Source organism: Pseudopodoces humilis, chromosome 7 (assembly GCF_049639895.1).
Source record: "Pseudopodoces humilis isolate 2021_Gansu_Grassland_sample_001 chromosome 7, ASM4963989v1, whole genome shotgun sequence".
Lineage (NCBI taxonomy): Eukaryota > Metazoa > Chordata > Aves > Passeriformes > Paridae > Pseudopodoces > Pseudopodoces humilis.
The window spans coordinates 18239296-18260512 of record NC_142206.1 but is presented as its reverse complement, the minus strand read 5'-3'; the positions used below and the strand labels follow the sequence as shown (position 1 = coordinate 18260512).

Sequence of the window (21217 nt, the reverse complement as noted above, 5' to 3'; positions counted from 1 at the left end):
TTGTAAGTGAAAAGAGATTTCCAATCTTTTACAACCTGCTAAAGGTAGAAAGATTTAAAACTCAAAATATTTTTCTTCTAAGAAAGGCGACTATCCTTCCTAGTGGCAAATGAACATCTGCTCAGCTTGTGTCCGATTGGGATCTCAGAAGAGTATCCAACCTATAAAACAAGATATGTATCTCCTGAGAACAGCCTTTGTTGTTTTCTTTTATAGATCTTTGTTCCTCCTGTACTGTAAGGTCTCCAGGGCATGGCCTGTGTTACAGAGTGCCAGATGTACTATCTGATTTTAGGAGATCATAATTATGAGGAATATGTCAGAACAACAGAAAACTTCATTTAAAAACCCAATTAAAGCTGCCGAGTGACAGCTATGGACTCGTGTGTTGCATCACCTCCTAATTCCAGCAGCTTCCATGTCGAGAAGGGAGTAGTTAAAGGTATCATAAACCTTAGATAAGGATATCATAAGGCCCGCATGAGATGGGGATTTTTCCAACCATAAATTAAAATTAGCACACATTTTGTGGTGGAGCAGCAAACCTGAGATCTGTTTTGGAGCAGTCACCTCGGGATCCAGGATCTGATGGGTGGACTGTCCTTTCTCATAAGTAGTGGAACATTTCACAAGACATTCTGGATAAAGATATATAAAGGTAACTGTGCATCTGGCACTGGGGTTGCGCCAGCACAGGCCTTGCTGGAGCACCTTCACCAGTAGAGACCTTGAGGATGGGATGCTGATGCCATCACAGCCATCCCCATTGCTTGGGGGCCATAGAGGAAGGACATTGGCATGCAGGGTGCAGGGAGCTTTCAGGTGGGGTTTTTGAGAGTTAGGATGGGAAAAGCTGACGGAGGGAGGAGGTGAGAAGTTTCCAAATCCTCCAGCATGGCAGCAGACACCTGCTTCTTCCAAAACCGGCTGAACCTGTCTCCCTGCCATCGTCTCTCTGCGGTTTTAGGGCGTTCTGAGCCCCCAGCTGGCCGAAGGGCATGGGGCTCGAGGGCTGCACCCTCACCGTGAGCCTGGCCAAGCTCTCTGGAAAGGGGTTGTTTTCTCTGTTCTACTCAGGGCCCTGCTGTTGGACAGGCTGAGCATTTCCAGGAGGGAATGAGCCTGCCCATACGAGCCCAGAGTCAGGGCTAGGGAAGTACAAGGTGGTTCTGATTTGTTTGCTTTTAGGAAAAGAGATTTTAAGTCTTCTTTTAAAAAACATGATAATGTTTTCAGATTTTTTTTAAGATAATTTAATAACTTTTTAAAATTAAAGGAGAATTCAATACTTTTTGAAAGTTTTTTAAAGGGTTTTATTTTTATTAGAGAGTTTAGGACTTTAGGGGGAAAATGTAGAATTTATGAGTTCTTAAAAAAACAATCAAAAAGGAGAATTTAATACTTTATTTTAAAAGGAGAATTTTAATTTATTTTTTTTTAGAGAAGTTTTATGACATTTTTAAAAGAGAAGAATTTAAGATTGTCGGGGGAGGTTTTAAAAGACGAATTTAAGACTTTTTTTTTAAGGAGAATTTTTGATTTTTTTATTTTTAAACAGCCGAGGTGATGCGGGGGAGCTTCGTGCGCGGGGCGGGGCTCACCTGGCGGGGGCGGGCTCACCTGGCGGGGCGGGGCCGGCGGGGCGGGGCCCGGAGGGCGGGGCTGAGGTCGGCGCGGCTCCGCGCTGCGGAGGGGAGCGGAGCGGAGCGGCCGCTGCTGCCGCCCAGGAGAGGAGCCGGAGCCGGAGCCGTGGGCCGTGAGCCGTGAGCCGTGAGCCGCAGCCGCGCCGGCGGCAGGTGAGTGCGCACGGGCGCGGTGCTGCCGGGCCGGGCTCCCGGGCTGTGGCTGCCGCTGCTTTGCAGCGCCGGGCGCGGCCCTGCCCTGCCGCAGCCGGGCCGGTACCGCCGGGAGCGGCCCCGAGCAGGGGGGCTGCGGCTGAGGCGGGGCCGCTGTCCCCGGGTGTCCGCGGAGAGAGCTGTCCCTGGGGCAGCCGGCGCCCCGCCCGCCGGGCAGGGCCCACCGGGGCGGGGGACAGCCCCACGGGGCTGCAAAGTGGGGCAGGGGCGGCGAGCAGCCGCCTTGGGGCAGGGCGCCGCAGTAACCCTGGGTCCCGTAAGGAGAGCCCGGGCTGGGGTCGCCGGGAGCGGCGTTCGGCACTGGCGAGACCCCGAGCCCCGCCGCCACCTGTGCCGCCCCGGTCGTGTCCCGGTCGGTGGAGCACCGGGTGGCTTTGCCTCCCCCCTGCCCGAGGCACTCCCAGCAGCTGCGGCAGCAGCACGGTGCACCCAGGCCTCGCCGGCAGCAGCAGCAGCACCGCGGCCCCACCGGAGCGGCAAACGCTGTCCAGAGCCCCCAGAGGAGGAGCCGAGGCGGCGTGGGGGTCTCAGCCGCCCGTGCCGGGAGCCTCCTCCCCTCGCACCCGTGGGGCAAAACCGCCCGTCCTTTCTGCCTTCAGCGACGTCTCCGTCTCCCCGAGGAGAGGGGTTAAATTCCTCGATAAGAGCCAGGCTCCAGCCGCATACTTCTGATGCCTTCCGTGAACTCTGCCGGCAGGTTGGCAGGTTGTTTCGTAACTCCACTTGTGGCCTGCTGCGAGGAGGAGGAGCAGGGGGACGGGACACCAAACTCCTCGCCTGTTTTGTTTTTTTTTCTCTGCCCTGCAACAGCACTTTGTAATTGCAGGTCGAAAACCCAAACGTGGGCTCAAGGGTATTGTGCAGAAGAAAGGGTCACAGCCGTGCACCTCTCACTCCGAGTGGCTGCCTCAGGCACAGCCCATGGCATTCCCCTTGGGCTGGCTGATTTCAGGAGAAATTAGGCGGAAACGAGTGAGGAGAAACGGTCGGAAGAGGCGAGACGGGCGCTTTGGCCGCTCCTCGCCGTGATCCAGGGCAGCTCCCCGGGATGCCGGTGCTACCGCCGCGCTCCCGGGCCCGGGCCCGTGCTGTGCCGGGACTTGCCAGGCGGGCACCGGGCCCCGGCAGCGTGTGGGAGCACGAACGCCGAGCTCCGCTGTCAAATGGTGGAGCCCTGGCGCCTGCCGGAATGGGGCAGCGGAGCTGCACACACACACCTGTCGGCTCACCTCGAGGGGCAGCTCTGTGGGGAGCTGCACTCTTCATGAGGCAGGAATTGCAGCTCTTCTTATGGAGAAGAGAGCAAACCGTGAGCACATGCTGTATCTGCAGTGGGTAGGAGTGGGAAGCGTTTTCCGAACGCTGCTTGTTTTTCTTTATCAGGCAGTGCCGGTGGTGCCTTCTCAGGAAGGGGCTGTGGGGAAGGGGGGATGTTCTTTACCTTCTGTTGGTGCCGTTGGAATGCCAGGAATCCTCCTACATCCCGGTTATCTGCTGGGGGAGCCTGAGCTCGGTGCCTGGACTCCCTCTCGCCGTATTTCTGCTGGCTTCCCCATGCCCTCTTGAAAGAAATGGCATGGAAATCCAGAAGCTGCCACAAGTGCACACATCTTCCTGAAGCCTTTCTTCCACCATGCTGTACAAAGCTGGGAGGCCAGGGATTGCTGCTTGCAGCACCTGTGGATGCCCAGCACTCACAGCATTGATTGCTGCAGTTCCCAGGATCCAGCACCCTTTCCTAGCAAGGGCATGCCAGTTGCTCTAAAATATAAAACTCTTTGCAAATGAGTGTGAGAGGGACATGGAAATTAGTTTTACCCAGGTCTTAAAGAGGCAGACCCATGCAATTATCTGGCAATGTGTGTGTTGTCCAGCTCCATAGTGGAGATGTATCCTGTGGCTACCCTCATTGTTGCCATGTGCTGCAGGGAAATATTGCTGGAGTGCATCTGTGAGGACCACACTGGTTCATCCCTTCCATGTTTTTCAGCATCGCTCTGTCCTGTCTTGTTCATGTCATCTTCTATAGGAAAAACCTCTAGTGGTGGCTCAGAATTGACCTACGCCCGTGTTCTGTTGTTTCTCCATGTGCTGGGGAGGGAATGCTTTGGGATTCCAGACAAGGAGTTAATCCTTCCTGGCTGGGAGGCAGTGATATGTGTGCCAAGGCTTCAGAGCAGAGTATTTTCTGGTGTCATGCAAGGTTGGGTGCTGTGGTGATCTAGGGAGAAATCCAGGTGCTGTTTGACAATGGGTTGCTCTGTGCCCAAGTTTAAATAAATGCATGAGGGACACTTTTAAGTGTCAGCTCTTTGTGTATACATTATTTTCAAGAGCATCTTTTTAAAGGATGTTCTTCCATCTGTCCCAACTTGTCTACGCCCTTGTAAACCTGTGTATTCAAATTAAAGCTTAAGCGTGACTCCACTGAAGTTTTTTATCAAAATTCTGTTGTTGTAAAGGATTGCTAACATTTTTATGTCCTTCCATTTTTTCAGATGCTTTTAGGAGCTGATTATCTGGCTTTTTGTGGGCTGGAGTCAGCACTTTCTTGAGGGTTTGGGGTGCTTCCAGCTGCCCCAGGCTAGTCATCTAGAATAACTTGTTGCTTGAAAAAGAAAAGGGGAGGGCACGGGAGGAAATAACCTGAAACACTTCTTAACCAAACACATAGGTGGAAACTTCAGGACAACTGAGCCATGAAGGTTTCTTTTGCTGATAATTCCTAACCCTGCTACAGCACACAGAACCTGCTGGAGCTCTTTATCTCTGGGGCCTCATGCCTAACCCTTCCTGTGTCCCCTCAGGTGCCTCCTGCATGCCAGTGAAATGTCACAGTGATCTCAGCAGCCCTCTGAGGTTCAGAGCCTCCTATAGGTGTCCTCCGTGGTGCTAGACCTAGCATTTCGTTCCTGAGCACAGCGGGGACTTTGGAGGCACCTAGAGCATCCTGCAGGAGCTGTGTTGGCAGAGAAGCCCAGTGAGTGGCAGCCTCCCCTTTGCTCCCTGTTATTCCTGCCAGCCTGGGTAAACCATTGGCACCCAGATGGTGTTGTGAAGCTGTCTGACAGGGAGAGCAGTTGTGGGGTTCTTGCTGGTTTAATGATTCCTGCTGTGAACACTGCTTTCCCCAGGAAATGTGAGTGTGCTGCAGGGAGCTGGTCTCTGCCTCTGGACGCTTGCCTGAGGCAGCTGGTGGTGTGCAGCAGGTTGGATAAACACCATAGGCATCTCTAGATAAGAATAAAGATGGGTTGCGTTGGTTTTTTTGGAAGCTCTGTGGTTGCTGTTTTCACTTGCTGATTGTTATTTTCTTTTCCAAGTTCAGGCAATGCTTGGAGGTGTCAGCACTCCTTTCTGTGAAGAGCCAGACATACTTGGGAATGCTGGGTGGACCTCTCTGCATGTTGTGATCGGTGCTGGCTGGTTCCTACAACACACACACTCTTCTCTGAGGAACAGGTTAATTGTCAGAAAGCAGCTCATTGTCTCCCTGGGCTCTTGACCAGTATGCCCAGGTCTTTGCTTGATGGTTTGTGACTGTAGAAACTTAGGTGTTTCCCAGGCTTGCTCTGAGGTCATCTCTCCTTCCTCTTCTCCCTGCCCTGATTCCTCTGGGACAGGACTTTCTCAGGGCAGCTTGTTGAGTTCTTGGGGTCACATCGCAAAGGAGTGGCTCTGCAGGGCTTTCCCAGGGCTAACCCAGCCTGGGCACAAGGTTGTACCACATCATACATGGTCTAAGGTATTCCAGCTTGTCCACCATCAGTGGGGAAAAAAACTGTGTCTACATAGGTGTTTGTCCATAAAGGATTCCTGAAGTTTGAATGTTTTTGTTAGTCTTTTAAAGATCTTTTCTATTGCTCTTTCTAGTCCTTTAAAAATCTTGCAAACTCAGCATCATATGTTGGAAAAGGACATTTGCTCTCCCACTCTGGAAGGGAAGCGTCATTGGGACCAGGAGTGGCAGTGCTAGAAACATGGCTTTGATGTTTCTGAGATGATGCATGCTGAGGACCAACTGTCCCCCAAAACTCCTTCTCAAGTATTTTTTGGAGTGCCTCAATGCAGTTTGAGGATTGCCTAGGCTGAGACATTGGATTTGGTATTGTCCTCATTGAATTAATTTGGCTTTTGAATGACCTGCTGGGGGTATAAAGAGGTTGGGCTAGGAAGTTCAGAAGTACCTATTTCCCCAAAGCAACCCTATGTGAGCATTAGCTGCATGAGGATTAAGCACCTAAATGCTTCAGAAGGAACAGTGTGTTTTTTTTGAGCCTCACACTCTGTGCAGGCAGGAGTGCTGGCCAGTCCCCAGCACACGTTCTTGTCCCATTTTGGTCCTTCAGGTATCATGAAATGCTGGACCTATGTATGGGACAGGAGATGGAGCCCTTTGCTGGCATTAAAACTCCTTCAGCCAAAAGTCCAGCAAGGCAGTTTGGGGGATTAGAGTTGGTGATGCAGCCATGATTTCCATCACCTGTAGGACTGTAATTTGTACCCCAGGATGTATGTCCCAGATGCACTTGCCTCTCCAGAGACATCATGTGATTTTACTGCCTTAAAGAGCTTATTGTATCTGAGTGGGTTCAGGCAGTGATAGCACCTCCACCTCTAATTAGTCATGTGCCAGGTAGTGTGAAAACAGAGACTTCTAAAATACCCAAGGGTCTTATCAAAGGTTTCAGCCAGGATTCATTCTGAGTCTCTTGTTTATTTGTCTTTGTGTCTGAGCATGTGAGAGAAAGGAGCCTATTCAGCTCTCTGCAAAGGGTCATTAAAATCCTTTTTAATCCTACAGAGTTATAAATGAATATCCATGACAGCATGCACCTGCATGTTCATCTGTGCATCCTCTTCTCTGGACACCTAGCAGTTGTATCCTTGACATGTGGCTGCTTTCTGAAGCAGATTAGGAAACTGCAAGTTATTCTGGAAATTGAGAATAAAATCTGGAATGTTTTTCCCTGACTGTCCATTTGCTAATTTCTTAATTACCCTCTCCTATAGGAAGATAATTGGAATGGAAAGAGGATTGCTGATGGCTGACACCAGCATTTCTAAAGGAGGCTGGAAGGCAGGTTGGAGGGACAACATTTATAGGTCATTTGGCTTTTTTATGTCCCTGGTCCTACTTGCAGGACAGCTGCAGAGCCTGAATTTTCCTGCAATCCTATGGGGATGAACTTTTTGATTAATTTGACAGGAGATAGGGAGAGTGTCTCTGATTGCATTATAGGTGGTCAAGGCTTATCCTCTGGGCTGGAGTGGGCAAACATCTCAAGGAAGCTGCTTTGAGCGTCCTTTCTGGCTCTTCTGGAGGCATTGGGAGAGCGACCTCATTGGCTGGGTTTTCCCCATTTTGGTCTCACCCTTGAAGGTGGGGGCAATGGACGTTCTCTTCTTTGGCTGGGGAGGAGTATTTCCAAGGCTTGAGCGGGCTCTTGCCTCTCAAGATTCCACCCGTGTTCCATGTGGTGAGAAATACGAGCTGTGTTCTGACATGGGGAATGGACTGTGTGTAATAACAGGGGAATGTTCCCAAATTGCATCGTGCTTTCGCTGATGACTGACTGCTGTGGAAGATGAACACAGCAGAGATGCTGGACCTGCTGGCATATGAGTGCCATGGTTGTGTTTGTGTGGATGCTTTGGCAAATACCCCTCAGAGCTTGCCTTTTAGGAGCTGGATTGTGAGTCATCCCCTAAAGATGATGAACCCAATCTAGATCAGCCTAGAGCCCCAAGATACCTAGACCTAAACTTGCCCTTGTAGTGGGGGCAAAGCTAGGTCCATCCTGGGCATGGCATGGGGGTGCACTCAGCTGCACAAGAAAAAAAAGAGCATGGTGTGCAAAAGCCTTTCCTCTTTCCCCTCTAATCTATGCACTGTTGCTAATTTTGCCTCTCCCCCTGGGAAGAAACTACTGATTTACTTCCAGCTGCTTTCATGAAGTCACTCTTCACATGTGGGACTGGGGGTGATGGTAATGGTTACAGGAATAGCAGGTGCTGCTAATGGTTCCCTTGCAAAGCTTTGTGTTTAGGGCAGACTTTCCTAGCCAGCCCTGCCAGCTCTCCCCGCCATGGACAGTAGCCATCAGTGCTGCAAGGGAGAAACACGATGCGTGAAGGTGAGAAAGATGATCCTTCCGCTTCCAGGCTGAAACACTGTAATGTGAGTGTGTACAGTAGGTGGAGGGGTGTTTTTGCTGATTTTAATTTATAATGAGCTTTTGGTTGGTGGCTCATCTGTGGGGTGGACTGACTAGTAATCATCCCTAAAATGTCACTGGCTGTGATTCTTGATGTTTTCATATGACTCTCAATGCTGACCTGCCATGGCCACAAATCTTAATCTTGTTTTAGAGGGAGAAAAGGTTCCCAGCTTCTTCACAGTGCTGTTTCTGTTTCTTCTGTTTCTTCTGTTTCTGTGTGGGTCTGATGCTGTAGCAGACTGAAAATCTTGGATTAAAAACCAGAAATCCTGGGAGGTGGAGGTGGCATGGAGTGAGTGTCTTTGACACCAGTCATGATGTGAGCCTCCCTCCCCTAAATCCCTGCCAAAGGCCATCACCCTGAGGAGCGTCCCCATTCTGCGTCGCAGCCCTGGGCAGGATTTGTCCCTGACTCTTCCCGCCCTGCTCAACATTGGCCAGCCTCCCCAGGCATGTTAGCATGGGTCTGTAATTTTTGGTAGGAAGTGGAGCAGAAAATCTAAGCCTCTATTTTTCTCTTAATGGGGGGTTGCTGGTGTGATGCTTATGGCTGTCCAGAAATCTGTCTCTTTGGGCAGTTCCTAAAAGACTGCAAGATCCTTGTGTGGGACATGTGCCCCCTTGGATTGCTGGAGGATATTGGTGGTGGTCTGCGATTTCTTGCTCAAGTCATGCTTTAGCTCTCGAGCATGCAAATGCCACAAGACGTACTTTTCCTTTGATCTCCTTTAGTGCAAAAAGCCCTTGAGGCATGGATGTAACTTTTGCTGATGCCAAGTGTGCATTATGCACTGTAGGATGCCCCCAGCAGAAGCTGCTTGCTATTGAAAGGCAGCAGACCCTTGGGGGTGTTTGGGTTTGGGTCCATCCATACATCTCTGGTAAAAGTGCACCTTTGGGTTAAATTACTGATTTTGGTAATTTGCCAGTTTTTAGGGCTTTCTGTCAGGCTCAACATGTCAGAGTAGGGAGCTGGGTGGGGGGTGATGGGTGAGCTGAGGATATGATGCTATTATGGCCTCCCCTAAATAAGCTGCTTGGGTGTGAATTAGAGCCCTATGCCTGCTGCTTCCTTGCTTCTGGGTGCTTGTGGCTGCCTTGCGCAAGAGCTGGTGGCTTCCTTTGGCCTGGGGGCTGAGAAGTACTTGCACACCCTCCCTGTGACGGTGGAAGGATGAAGAGCTGCCTCTCTGGGCTATGACCACTCTGGTAGGACTTGTTTGTCACCCCTTGATCTTGTTTAAGTGTCAACTCTGTGCTGGGTTGAAGTAACCCATTTGCTGCTCCAGTTTGGAGCTCTGTGCAAGCTTCCCAGACCCTGATGGCCCCTGCTCTGAGGGACAGGACACTGCTGTATTTGGTAGGTGACCCTCTTGGCTGCCTTGCAACAGGCCAGGGGATGTGTCCCTTCAGGATCTGGGGCCAGCATCCGCAGGACAAGCTGGAGTGGTGGAACATTCATGCACCAAGTGGCTGGGGCTTTGCCTTGTGCTCCCAGCTGCGGTGGCAGTGACTGTGAGTATTTGCCAGACTCTGCTGCACGACCAGCTTGTTCAGAGATGGGGATGGTTATCTCTGCCCAGCAAGGGAACTGCCAGTCTGGACTGTGACACGGCATCAAACCTTGCCATAGCTGATCTGTGCTCAGCATTGGACCTTGACCATGGCATTGCCTTCTGTCCTGGGATGGACATGGCATGGAAAGCCCAGCAGAACTGCTCAGTCCATTTAACAGCTCAGCCAAGGGCAGGTGATGTGACTCCAAAAGAGGGTCCCCAGGCAGGAGGACACAGTTCGTGGTCTGGAGGGAAATCTGGTCCATGTCCCATCCCCTTCAAGCTGCAGGTGTTGTCAGGAAGCTTCAGTTATTTATGGATTTTGTCTGTGTTGTCACCAGAGTAACAGGGAGGCTTCTTCCCCACCAGAGGTTTCAGCAGGTGGCAAATACCATCTCTCCCCTTTGGTGCAGGAGCTGGGCCTGGTGCTCAGAGCAAGGAGAGACTTGAGGAAGTATTAAATAGCTGCTGGAGGTGTCACGGCAGCAGTTGATCCAGGGCAGTGAGTCACAGCCAGCCTGCCAGTGCCCCAGCATGGAGGATGGCAGCACAGGGCCACCCCTCCCCTCCCCACTTGCTGCTTACTTGTGTCTTGGGTTGGGGTTTTTTACTGGTGTGTCTGTGCACAGCTGGGATGAGCATCCCCCTGGCTTTGGGTGAGAAGGAGCCAGAGGGTCAGGTTCAAAGTAAAAATGAAACAACTGTGAGAGTACCCCAGCATTTTCTTGGCCTGCATCCAAAGGGATGTAAAGCTGCTGGTCCCTATGGACACCTTGGTGCTTCATGGATGGCAGGCTCATCACAGCCTGCTCTCAAGAACTAATGCAGTTTATTAATCATGAGTTGTTATGACCCTACCCTCAGCCCAAACCCTGACACGAAAGGCTGGTCTTCTGGATTCCTTTCACTTTTAATTAGGCTTTCTTGGAAGCCTTCCCTGTGGTGCTGCTCTCCTGCCACCTGGCCCTGTAGCCAGCTCCCTTCCAGGGGGTGGATATAGTGAGGGAGGCGAGTGAACCTGCAAAAATGGGTGAAACAGTGCTGGCAGGTTGCCCATCTCAAAACCTTTATGTTGGTCACAGATGGTCCTTTTTAGGAGCTGTGGTAGAAATGCTTGGGGTGCTTTGGTATTTGGGTTGCAGCAGTTCTTGCTATTGGGTGAAAAATGTGTGGGTTTTTTTTCTGAAACAGATCTTTATTTTGTTATTTTTCTAATTATTATTCCTGTGTGTGGTAAAATATAATAGAAAGACTCCTGCAAAGGGCTTGCAGTCCTTGGCTGGAAGGTCCTGTCTCAGCTTCTGAGAGACCCCATAGGGGACACAGCAGGTGGCCCTACAAATCAGGAGTGGTCCTCACTTCTTTGAGGAGGGTGACTGGCCAATTTTCTATTATTTCAGGTCCAGGGGAGATCACAGCAGCCATCAGGATGGCAGTTTACAGGAGCAAGATGTGCATCCTCCTGTACGTGCAGAAATACTCCTTCATCTCCACTTCCTTTAGCCTGACACTTTCAGGGAGGCTGGGAGACAGCAGCAGCAGGAATCCTAAAGCTGCAAGATCTGAGATTTTTAATTTTAATTATTTTTTTTTATTGTCAGCATTTGAAATTCTGACTTTCAGTTAGGAAATATGTTGAAGTCATGGTATGAATCATCCCTACCCTCAATTTTAGGACCCATCACATGGGGAACGGGAACAGAAAATTAGTCATTTTGTTAATCTGCTTCCAATAAGCATTATTTAGAAATCCATAGTGGGGAGGGGTAAGAATAAAATGAGTGGCCTTAGGGAGCAGCCATCATGTGTCCTTGCACCCACAGCCACCTGCTGGCTTCCCTGGTGTTTTTCTGGGGCAGGGCCTGGCAGCTGCCTGCACTTCTGGTTCATGATCAAAGCAACCTCCTGGGGCAAGTACAAATAGAGGCAGCTGGAAGCCCGCCTTCTGCTGAGAAGGCTCTTCCCCAAGAAAAGTAATTCTTGCCCAAAAAAAAGCCCATTATTTCTCCTACCTGGCGGTGTAATGAAGGCACCCACTATTAATGCAGGGGGGTTGGCAGGGAAGCTCATTAAGATGGGGGTCTGTTTGCAAGTGGAGCAATGAGACACCCCCAGCTGTGGTATTGAGTGATAATAAAGCACTGAGTGGGGCACAGCAAAGGTGAATGTTTTTAGGTTTATTGCCTGATGGGGTTTTATGGTAGTTTGTTTTGTTGTTGTTGTATTTTTCCTAACTAGGCTGATGGTATCATGGTGGAGTATTGGGGATGAGATGCTGAGTGCAGCCTGTGATGTCCCTCCCAAGCAGGAACCGAGGGGTTCAGGGAGCATTGCAGGTCCCCTCAGATAAGGATGAGCCTTCATCCTGTCAGCTCCCTTTTGAGGCCAGGGATTTGGGGGAAGAGGGCCAGGCTGGTTTTGAGTGGGAGCTGACCTTCCACAGAAGGCAGGGGGAGGGCAGGCAGAGAAGGGAGCAGCCCCCAGCCCTCTCCAAGGGGACAGATAACATCCTGCACCTGGCAACAAGCTGCAGACAGCACCCAAAACTCCCAGAGGTTACAGCAAGGACCGCCTGTACTTGCAAGGATCTATGGAAGCAATAAAATCCATTGGATTTTGGGGTGCTGGAGAATGTGGTGGGAATTATGCCCTGGCTTGTTTTTGCGGGTTTCTCTTACATGAGGACCAAAGCTGGCTGCCCCTTTCCCAGTTTTTGGCAGCAGTGCCACACGCTGGGCCGCTGGTAAATGATTGCCTGGAAGGCTGGCCAAGGCAGGGCCGGAGGTTGGTGCCTGGTTTGAACCCGGACAGGTGCCTGGGACCCGTGTGCCAGCAGCCATCCTGCTCCCACAGCGCTCGGCAGACGCTGGATTTTGCCGGCAAGGTGAGACTGTTTGGTGCCACTCGACAAACTGGGTTATTTTTCTTGTTTATTCTTAAGCTCCTGGCCCCCCTTACTGGGTCATGCCACAAGAAGCTGGATTTGAGATTAGCTTGGTCCCTGGCCAGGAAAGAGGGGGGACAGAGAGTGCTCTGTGGGATGTGTTGCACTCCAGTTTTGGTGTTAGGGTGCTGCTGAGGGGAAGGCTGGGGGGTGGGGAACTACAGTGGTTTCAGGGCGAGTTGGGTGGTGCCGCAGTGGCACCTGGACTTTGCTCCATGCCGGGGGACAGTTGAAGCCTTGAATACACAGGACTGGGGAGCGGTGCCAAAATGCAACTTTAAATTTAATATCTTGAAAATTTTAGTGGTTTGGGGCTTACAGGGAGGTGGGCTAAGCCCAAGGTGTCCTTCAGCCCCACAATTTTCCCCAGTGGCTGAGCCAAGGCAAACATGAGCTCAGTGCTGAGGTATTTGTGACGGCTGCTCTGTGCTCATGTTTTGGAGGTAGGCAGGGAGGTGGCACCAACAGGACCCAGCACATGCGCAGAATGTCCTCACCAAGCTGTGTCTTCCCTGGTTTCTCCTTGCCTTTCTCACACCATGATTAAAATTCCTCATCAGTGGAGACAGGACCCTTCAAGGCCTCTCTTTGATTACTCAAGTAGGCAACAAAATATAATGAAGAAGTGGAGTTTAACCTAAGGTCAAGCCCCTTCTCACAGCCTGGCTCCAAACTTGGGATAGCTGGAGCAGAGGGAGGGGCTGCAACCAGCCAGGTGAGGCTGGGAAAGCAGTCTGTGACCCCCTGGATGGAGGGCCTGAAAATTTAGTGTGTGTTGCTCTATCCAGGGCTTTCAGACAAGATTAATACTGTCAAAACCAGTGTTTATAGCAGGAAAAATATATACATCTTTGCACAGTGTTTGAATATTTGAGTTCTTTACAGCTTGTGCTTAATTTTTTTTTTTTTGTGTATGATGGTTGCAGTTGTTGAGCTGCCTGAAGAGTCAGGCTAACAAGTGTTGTTTTAAGGTAGTAGTACCCACCGGATGGGAGTTGAGCTGGGCCCTGGTGTTGGTCAGAGCCTGGATTTTGTCATGGGTGTTTATGCCTGGCTACCCCTCCCAAACCCTACCTTCGGTCATGCTTTTGTTCAGAAAGAGACTTTATTTTAATTTCTTAATCCCTGTCTGACAAGTTGAGATGGATGTAAATATGAAAAGATTAAAATGTGCGTTATCTGCACCTTCCCTCTATATCATTGCAAAAGTGGGCAGCCTGCAGTTCATCTGACTTTTCCAATGTTATTTAGAAAATCCCTCAGTGCCACTCTGTCAAATTTTCAGAAAAATTGCAGTGAAAGTCCAGCAAACCCATCAAAAGTCTGTCCTCACAGCAGAAATAACCTGGGCATCTTTTGGGTGCCACACAGGCACATAAACCCCATAATTTCCCAGTACAGGAAGATGTGGACCCCACTGTCCAGACATGACGAAAAAAATAAATATTTTCTTTGCAGATGAATATCAGTGTTTAATAACATCTGGAAAAGTGCAATCTGTGCGTGGGGTGGCAGCGAACAACTTCTTTGTCTAGGATCTACCCCATGGGATGATGATTTAATGACACTGCTTTTAAAGCATCCTGTATTCCTTGTTAGTGGCTTGAGATGGAAACCTGGTTTCTTTTTCCCCACAGGCAGCCTGTCCTGCAATGACCCAGAGCACCTGAGGCCCTGCAGCCGTGGGGATGGAGCTGAAGGTCTGGGTGGATGGGATCCAAAGGGTCGTGTGTGGAGTCTCGGAGCAAACCACCTGCCAAGAAGTGGTCATTGCCCTGGCACGGGCCATTGGTGAGCCATCTCCATCTGCTGCGGGGATGCCCCATCTGCAGGTTCTTCCTGGGAAGAGGAGTCCTTGGGTGGGTGGAGGTCTTGCTCTGTGGTGGTGGAGATGGCACCAGCACTGCCTGTGGGGCAGCAGCCGCAGCACACCCCGCTGGCCTCTGCTTTCCCAATCTGATGTGCTCACCTCCTCTGGCAGGTCAGACGGGTCGCTATGTGCTGGTGCAGAAGCTGCGGGAGAAGGAGCGGCAGCTGCTGCCTCTGGAGTGTCCCTTGGAGTCACTGGCCAAGTGTGGGCAGTATGCCAACGACGTGCAGTTCATCCTGCGGCGGACAGGCCCCAGCATGGCCGAGCGGCCCTCCTCGGAGGGCGCTCCCCAAGCTCCCGAGAGGACGTTCATCCGGGCCAGCTTGCCCATCAAGCCCAGGCTCACGAGCATAGATGGACCCCGTTCCAGGGAGCCAAAAAAATCCATGACCTTCAACCTGGGTCCTACAGGCTCCAGCGACCTGTTCACCGTGGGCCGATGGAGGCATCAAACGCGGGATGGGCTAGACTTAGAGGGTGGTGGTGTTGTCCAGCCCTCCAAGGAGGAGCTTTTTAGGAGAGTGCTGCAGCAGCAGGAGCAGCTGCATTCCTTGGAGGTCCATGGAGACACCCTAGAAATGGACCTACGGCTCTGGGAGCGCAGCCGGCTTGCCGGCCAGGAGAATGAGATCCTCTATCTGGAGCAACTGGTGCGGAGGAACGAGACAGAGCTGGGTGAGGAGGAGTTTTGGCAGAGTGAGCTCCGGCTGGAGAAGGAGTGTGAGCGGGAGCGGCAGGAGCGGGTTAGGAGCCTGCGGGCCAGCCTGGAGGAGTACACCCAGAGGATCTATGAGCTGAGTGTCCGGACTGAAGCCCTGCAGGAGGAGATCCAATGGGAGATGGCCGAGAGGGCCAAGAGGGGGAAGGAGATCTCTATGCCCAGCCCCATAGAGCTGGAGGACATGGCCACCAAAATGAAAAGGGACCTGGAGGCCAAGGTCAAGCAAGGCACCCAGCTGGAGAGCAACCTGGCCAGCGTGGAGAAGGCCCTGGAGGAAGCTGAAAAGAACCTGCAGGTAGATAGGGCTGGGTTGAGCCACCCCAAGGGGTGGTAAGAACTTCAGGAGGGGGTAGAACCAGCTTTCCAGACACATTAGACCAATGGGTTGAGTGGGGTTGGTTACTCTACCTGCCCAGTGAACTTGGGGCTGGGTACACAGCTCTCAGCAGCAGTGATCACTGACAGAGGTACACCACCACTCTTGCCCCACTGGCACAGGGTCCCACACCCATTGCTCTCTGCGCAAACTATGTCTGGGCTAATGCTTCTTCTAACTGGTGCACCCGGAGTACAAGATCACCCTGCTACAGCACAGGCAGTGGTGCTGGAGCAAGTGGTCTACATGTGGGGTTGGTGGCAGTGGTACAAGGGTTGATGTCTTGGATAAAGGAGTCACAAAGCAGATAGCACAGGTCCCCATGGTGCCTGTACACAAAGTCTTTTGACCACGCAGGGCTCACGGTGGGGGGTGGGGGGCTATGGAATGTGGAAATGGGAATGAGCTGTGATGTCCCCCCAGATCGCCTGCTGCTGCCTCCCAGCATCAGCGGTCAAGGGGCTGCGTAATTCCCGCCTTCCACCCACCGTGTCCCCTTTAGTGGAGCAAAACGAGGAAGCTTTTATCCAGCCAGGCCTTCCCCAGGCTGTCTGTGCTTTCAGCATCTTTCCTTGAGCATCTCATTTGCCTTTGGCATCTCCCAGCACAGCGGCGGCCGCCGTTTGATGGCTGCTCGCACCCTCTTGTGGAGATGCAGCAAAGCAGGACTGTTCCCAAACCAACGCCTTCTTCGTCCCCGTTGCCTGGGCACCTCCCTTCCTGCAGGCCCTCAGAGAGGGGCAGCTGAGCCACAGTACCCCCGAGGTCCCCTCAGGGACCGGCAGGCACCAGCAGGGTGAGCCCCAGCCGGGGCGTAGCCCCAGGGGATGATTGCCAGCTGGCTTGGGGCACGGGGGGAACATGCGGCTCACCCTGTCCCCCCCCTCGGTGTGTGTTTTGCAGGCCCAGACCCAAGAGCTGGAGGAGTTAAATAAGGAGCTGAGGCAGTGTAATTTGCAGCAGTTTATTCAGCAGACGGGGGCCACGGTGACTGTCCTGCAGGCCAGGTCCGAGGAGGACGCCCAGCCGGAGCCGAGCCCGTGCGAGCTGCCAGCCTACCGGAGAAACGGAGGTCAGCACGCTGCCGCTGGCTCGGCCGCGGGGGCTGCTCCGCGGGACCCCCGCCCGCTCCCTGCCTCCTTCTCCGAGGGGTCAGCCCCAAAGCTGACCAGCTCTCCCCTGGCCACTGAGGTTAGGCAGGTGGGGGTTTGTGTGCTGACATGGCAGTCACTCACTACTCCAGGGGGTTTCAGAGATTCATCAGCCCTGGGGCTCCTTCATCCTCCCCATTGAAGCCTGGGGGCTGCTCGTAGACACGCACAGGAGTCGGATCCTGCATTGCTGCTTTTGGGGCCGAGGTGGCTGCAGAGAGCTTTCCTTTGCAGCCTTGCTCATCACCGCTGCAGCAAAAGGCAGGTGGCTGAAGGCCAGCGTCAGTCCCCAGGGGCCGTGGGCTGGTGGGGCCATGCTCTGGCCGCAAATGACCTTTCTGTGTTTGGTGAGGGAAGGGTGGTGCCCAGGGCCTTGTCTGCATCCTCACAGCCATGAGAGGCAGCAGCAGGGGGTTCTCATGGAAAGGGACCTGGTTGTTTCTCCTCCGGAGCACCCAGAGTGGGTGACGTGACTGCCCAGAGGCACTGCAGCGGCCGTGCCCAGTGAGCACAGGAGGCTCAAGCCCTGCCTGAGGCTGATGTTTTTCCCCATCCTGTAGGTTTTTCTCCCACCGCTGGTATCGACTCACCTCCCCAGGTCAGCACCAAGCAGCTCCTCGGCCATCCCAGGACCCTGGCGGAGCCCCTGGTGTCCAGCCTGAACCCTGAGGGTGCGTATGTCCCAGTAGGGCTTTGGGAGCATGAGCTGGTCTGCAGAGGATGGGTGGGGAGAGGGGAGAGGCTTTTGCTGCCCAAAATGGGCTGCAGAGAGCAAGCGTGTGCTGGTGGTGGGAAGCCAGAGCTATTTATAGATGCCATTAGGAAGCGCAAAGCTCACACTCTGGCAGTCTCTGCGCTGCTGCCAGGGGCTTGCACGCTGGCAGCTCGGATCTCTGCCCTGCCAGGAGCTGTGGAGGATGGTGCTTATCCCCTCTCCTGCCACTCTGTATCCCCCAAGGTTAAAACCTTGCTCAGTTAGGATGGGTCTTTTACAGGAGCTACTTTTGCTCCATCCTAGTGACCAGTTCATCCCAAAACCCTTTCTACCTCCCATGACTCTTTTGTCACCTTGTGTCTGTGTTTTGGGTGTAGCAAAAGAGAGCTGTGGTAGGGACACCTACCTGCTGTGGTGATGCTGCCTCCACCCTGGCATCCTACTCCCACCCGTGCCACCTTTTCCTCAGCAAAACCCTACTGCCATCCTCCCCACAGCCCCATACACCCACCCCCATCCTTCAGGACACTGCGGCAACCACATTCCCATCTCCCAGTCCAGGCTTTGTGCTCACATACATCCTGTTTTTCGCTCCCCTTCCTGCAAGTGCTCATCCACCACAGTGGGATTGCTCAGGTGTTTTTTTTCTCTTGTCTTGCAGTTGTATCAACCAGACAGAGCATCTGGAGGTAGAAGGGCCCAGGCACTGGAGGATCAATTGTATTGTATCAGTTGATTGAGGATCAAAGTGTAACTGTATAAATAAACTATATATATATATATTTTATATTTTTTTTTTACTGCTTTATATTGTGAATGGATGTGGATGGCCAGACAGAATATTTTTACAGACTGTAAAGTAAAACTAGAGACTGATGACACAAAGCAACCCTCTTCCCCTGAGGATGAAAGCAACTCCCTTCCATTTTTTTTTTAAGCAGTTTCTATACTGAACAGAAAACAGCAGTGCATCCATTCTGCATAGCCTCTTCAAGAGATCAGTCGTGTGTTTGGAAAAGTCCTTGTTCCTTTGACTAGGGGAGCAAAGCTGCAGTGGAGACCTGTGTGGAGGTTCACCTGGATGGAACAAGTTAACAGATTTTACATCTACTCATCACAGCAAATGGGGCCATGACAAACAGCCTCTTTGCCAGTGGCACGAGAGGCCCAAAAGCAGCTTTAAGACAAATTTCTGGCCCCTCTTTTTTTATGTATATTGTAAGAAACCTGTAGAAGAAACCCACTGTCCATGGTGCCAAGGACCATGTGTCAAAGAAGCACACAGTGGGAGCTTGTTTTTCTTAAATTCACTTTATCTTTCAACTTCTTTTTAAAGTAAAAAATTGCAGAATGAGCCCTTCCCCGATGGTGGTGTGAGTGGGGAACAGGACCAAAATACTCTTGGTGACATTTCCCTGATATTTTTAATTTTTCTTATTTTTAACTTGATGGCCAGTAGTAACCATTTTGTTCATCTGTCCCGGTGCATCACCTTGTATTTTAATTGCAAAACCAAAGCGGTTTGGGGAGGGGATGAGCTTGTCTGGGAGATCCCCGAGCCTGTTTTCAACGTGTAGTATGCGAAAAATGTGACTTGGGCACAAGGTTCACCGTAAAGCCCCGCTTCCCCTGTGCGAATGTAAATCCTGTGCGCCGCAGATCCAATTTTCAATAAATCTTTGGGAAAGGATTTGAGCAAAGCGAGCGTGAGTGTGCTGTTGTGGCCAGAGTGAGCCGTCCCTGCTGGTGCCTGCTTTGGTGCCTGATGGATACATCCGAGCGGTTTGCGCACCCCGCAGCTGCCTCTTCCATTTCCAAGCCATCTCTTTCTATTTGCCGAATTAAAGCTGTGAGTATTTTATAACCGACTGAGTCTTAGGCACGCAGTGCCCTTTTCTGCTTTTTTCTCTTTTTTTCTTTTTTTTTTTTTAAATTATGAAGTGCTTTACAACCAGGGGATGCAGCTTGTCTCCAGTGAGATGTGGCTATCTCTGAGATGAAACATGGCAACATTTTAATAATGCACAGCAGCAGCTCGGAGCATTTTAGGACAGGAGGCAAAGGGAGTGGCGCTCGGCTGCAGACAGGAGCAGGTAAGGGGAAATTTCCCGTTTGCCTCCAAGCCCCTTTGTCTGCACCTGGATAACAGCGGCCAGGAATGTCAGCTCCTGCTGTCCATCACCATCTCCCCTGAGCTTCTGCTGGGCTCTGGTCCCTGGGGACATCTTCCCCTCTCAGCTGATTCTCAAGGTGCCACCCCAGCCCAGCAGGCCGATAAGTAAAGGATTAAAGTTTGCTTTGTTGGGAGATCCACTGGTACTGCTGTGTCTTAGGTTATGACTGGAGAGCTGCTGCAGTGGGGAGACGCAGTTTTAAAGTTGCCTTTTTTGAATTGGGGCATTTGGGATTTTTTGGGCAGGTTGTTTTTCAAGCTCCTCCTCACCCTCCTCCTTAAATCATGTATCTCAAGGAAAATTAGTTTTAAATGTGTCTGTTCCATGCAGTTTCATTTAGTTTCTCCCATGCTTGTTTGCTTTTTGGGCTTTGTGTGCTTTTTGTTTTTTGGACTCTTGCTTTTAAAGATTCTGCCTTGCTAAGAAGTGGGTGATGGACATTGTAAAGAGCATTTCTGTGCTGCTTTGAAGGAGGGAAAGCAGATTTAGAAAACCCACTTGCCTTGGATGTTGCTGGATTTCAGTGTGCTATGGGACATCCTCTACATATCCCAAAAAAATGACCTCTGCAGGTTTAAAACTGGATCTTTCATTTTTGGGGCTACATTTGTAGCCTTGCCTTCTGCAAAATAAACAGGAATAAAGAGAACAGGCTCATCACTTACGGTACTTCCAAATGGGGGCAGAAAAGTACTTTGAATGTCTGTGGGGGATTTTTTCCCCCCCTTTGTTACAATTGTATATTATTTATTGGTTTTGCAGGTTTAGTCATAATCATAATAGGCCAAACCAGCACCAGTCTTTCCTGAAGGGAGGTGTGGGAGGGTGTGGAAAATAAGGATTTAAAATATTATGTATGACAGCAGATTTTGGCGCTTCAGCTGATGCCCCTTGGCTGGCATGCAGGGTTTGGAACTGTTCCATGGGTGGAAAACAGAGTAACTCAACTGTGTCCCCCACTGAGGTCTGATAACCAGGCATGGGGTTAGCGAGAGCACCGTGATCAGGGGCTAACTGCTTTCAGCCCAAGACTGTGGCTCTTGGCAGATTTTCTTCATTTTGTGTCCTACAAACCATCACCCAGCTGCTGCCTCGGCCAGCAGTGTTCCATGAGGTAATAAATCACTTTGATTAACACCTCTGTCCCCGCTGTGGTGCACATGAGGGAGAGGTGGTAATCAAACTCATGTGTTACCTCAGGAGCTCCCCAGCCTAGGGTGACCTATATTCCTGCCGGCTCGGGGGGCCTGCGCTGGCCGGGCGAGCGCGCGGGTCCCCGCCGGTTATTTAACGCAGCGAGGCTCAATACCCGCTCCCCCGCCTTCCCGCTTTTATCTGCTCTAAAGTCTGTGTCAATAATACATTTCTGCCATTGAATATTTTATTGATGGTTTGACTTTTTTGCTGCTCGCAATTCCCATTTCAAGGCTGCGTGATTGTTCCTAATTAAAATTTTATGCCCTGGGACAAGCCTTCTTGCTACAGTGGAGATGATGCTGTCCTTTTCTAGGCCACTATGGAGTGGTAGGAGGAAATTACCATTACCCATTGTTATGAGATTAAAACAAAGCAAATAAATGATTGTTTTTTCCCTTAAAAAACAAACCAAAAGCCCTGCGCACGGCGCGTACTG

The 21217-nt window shown here is 51.4% G+C and overlaps 1 protein-coding gene and 1 long non-coding RNA gene across 6 annotated transcripts in view; one reads left to right on the top strand and one right to left on the bottom strand.

The window, feature by feature from the left end:
* The window catches only part of LOC102101027 (ras association domain-containing protein 7), a 35977-nt gene extending 16867 nt beyond the window's left edge, over positions 1–19110 (top strand). For 2 of the 5 annotated variants that reach the window (XM_014252191.2, XM_088058105.1), the window contains exons 4-8: positions 14215–14368; positions 14559–15463; positions 16448–16616; positions 17256–17366; positions 18072–19110. In XM_014252191.2, the coding sequence (XP_014107666.2) occupies positions 14266–14368; positions 14559–15463; positions 16448–16616; positions 17256–17366; positions 18072–18103 (1320 nt within the window). In that variant the 5' untranslated portion in view covers positions 14215–14265 and the 3' untranslated portion in view covers positions 18104–19110. Of the gene's footprint in view, positions 1–1662; positions 1797–12416; positions 12518–14214; positions 14369–14558; positions 15464–16447; positions 16617–17255; positions 17367–18071 lie in introns of those variants that run through there. The other 3 variants (XM_014252190.2, XM_005522372.3, XM_088058106.1) reach the window with 3 other exon arrangements.
* Positions 16517–17371, bottom strand: LOC106628158 (uncharacterized). Its single transcript, XR_001331450.2, has 3 exons — positions 17286–17371; positions 16780–16944; positions 16517–16599 (listed from the first exon to the last, which is right to left on the bottom strand). It is a non-coding gene; the product is annotated as an uncharacterized LOC106628158 (long non-coding RNA).
* Positions 19111–21217: the final 2107 nt, after the last annotated feature.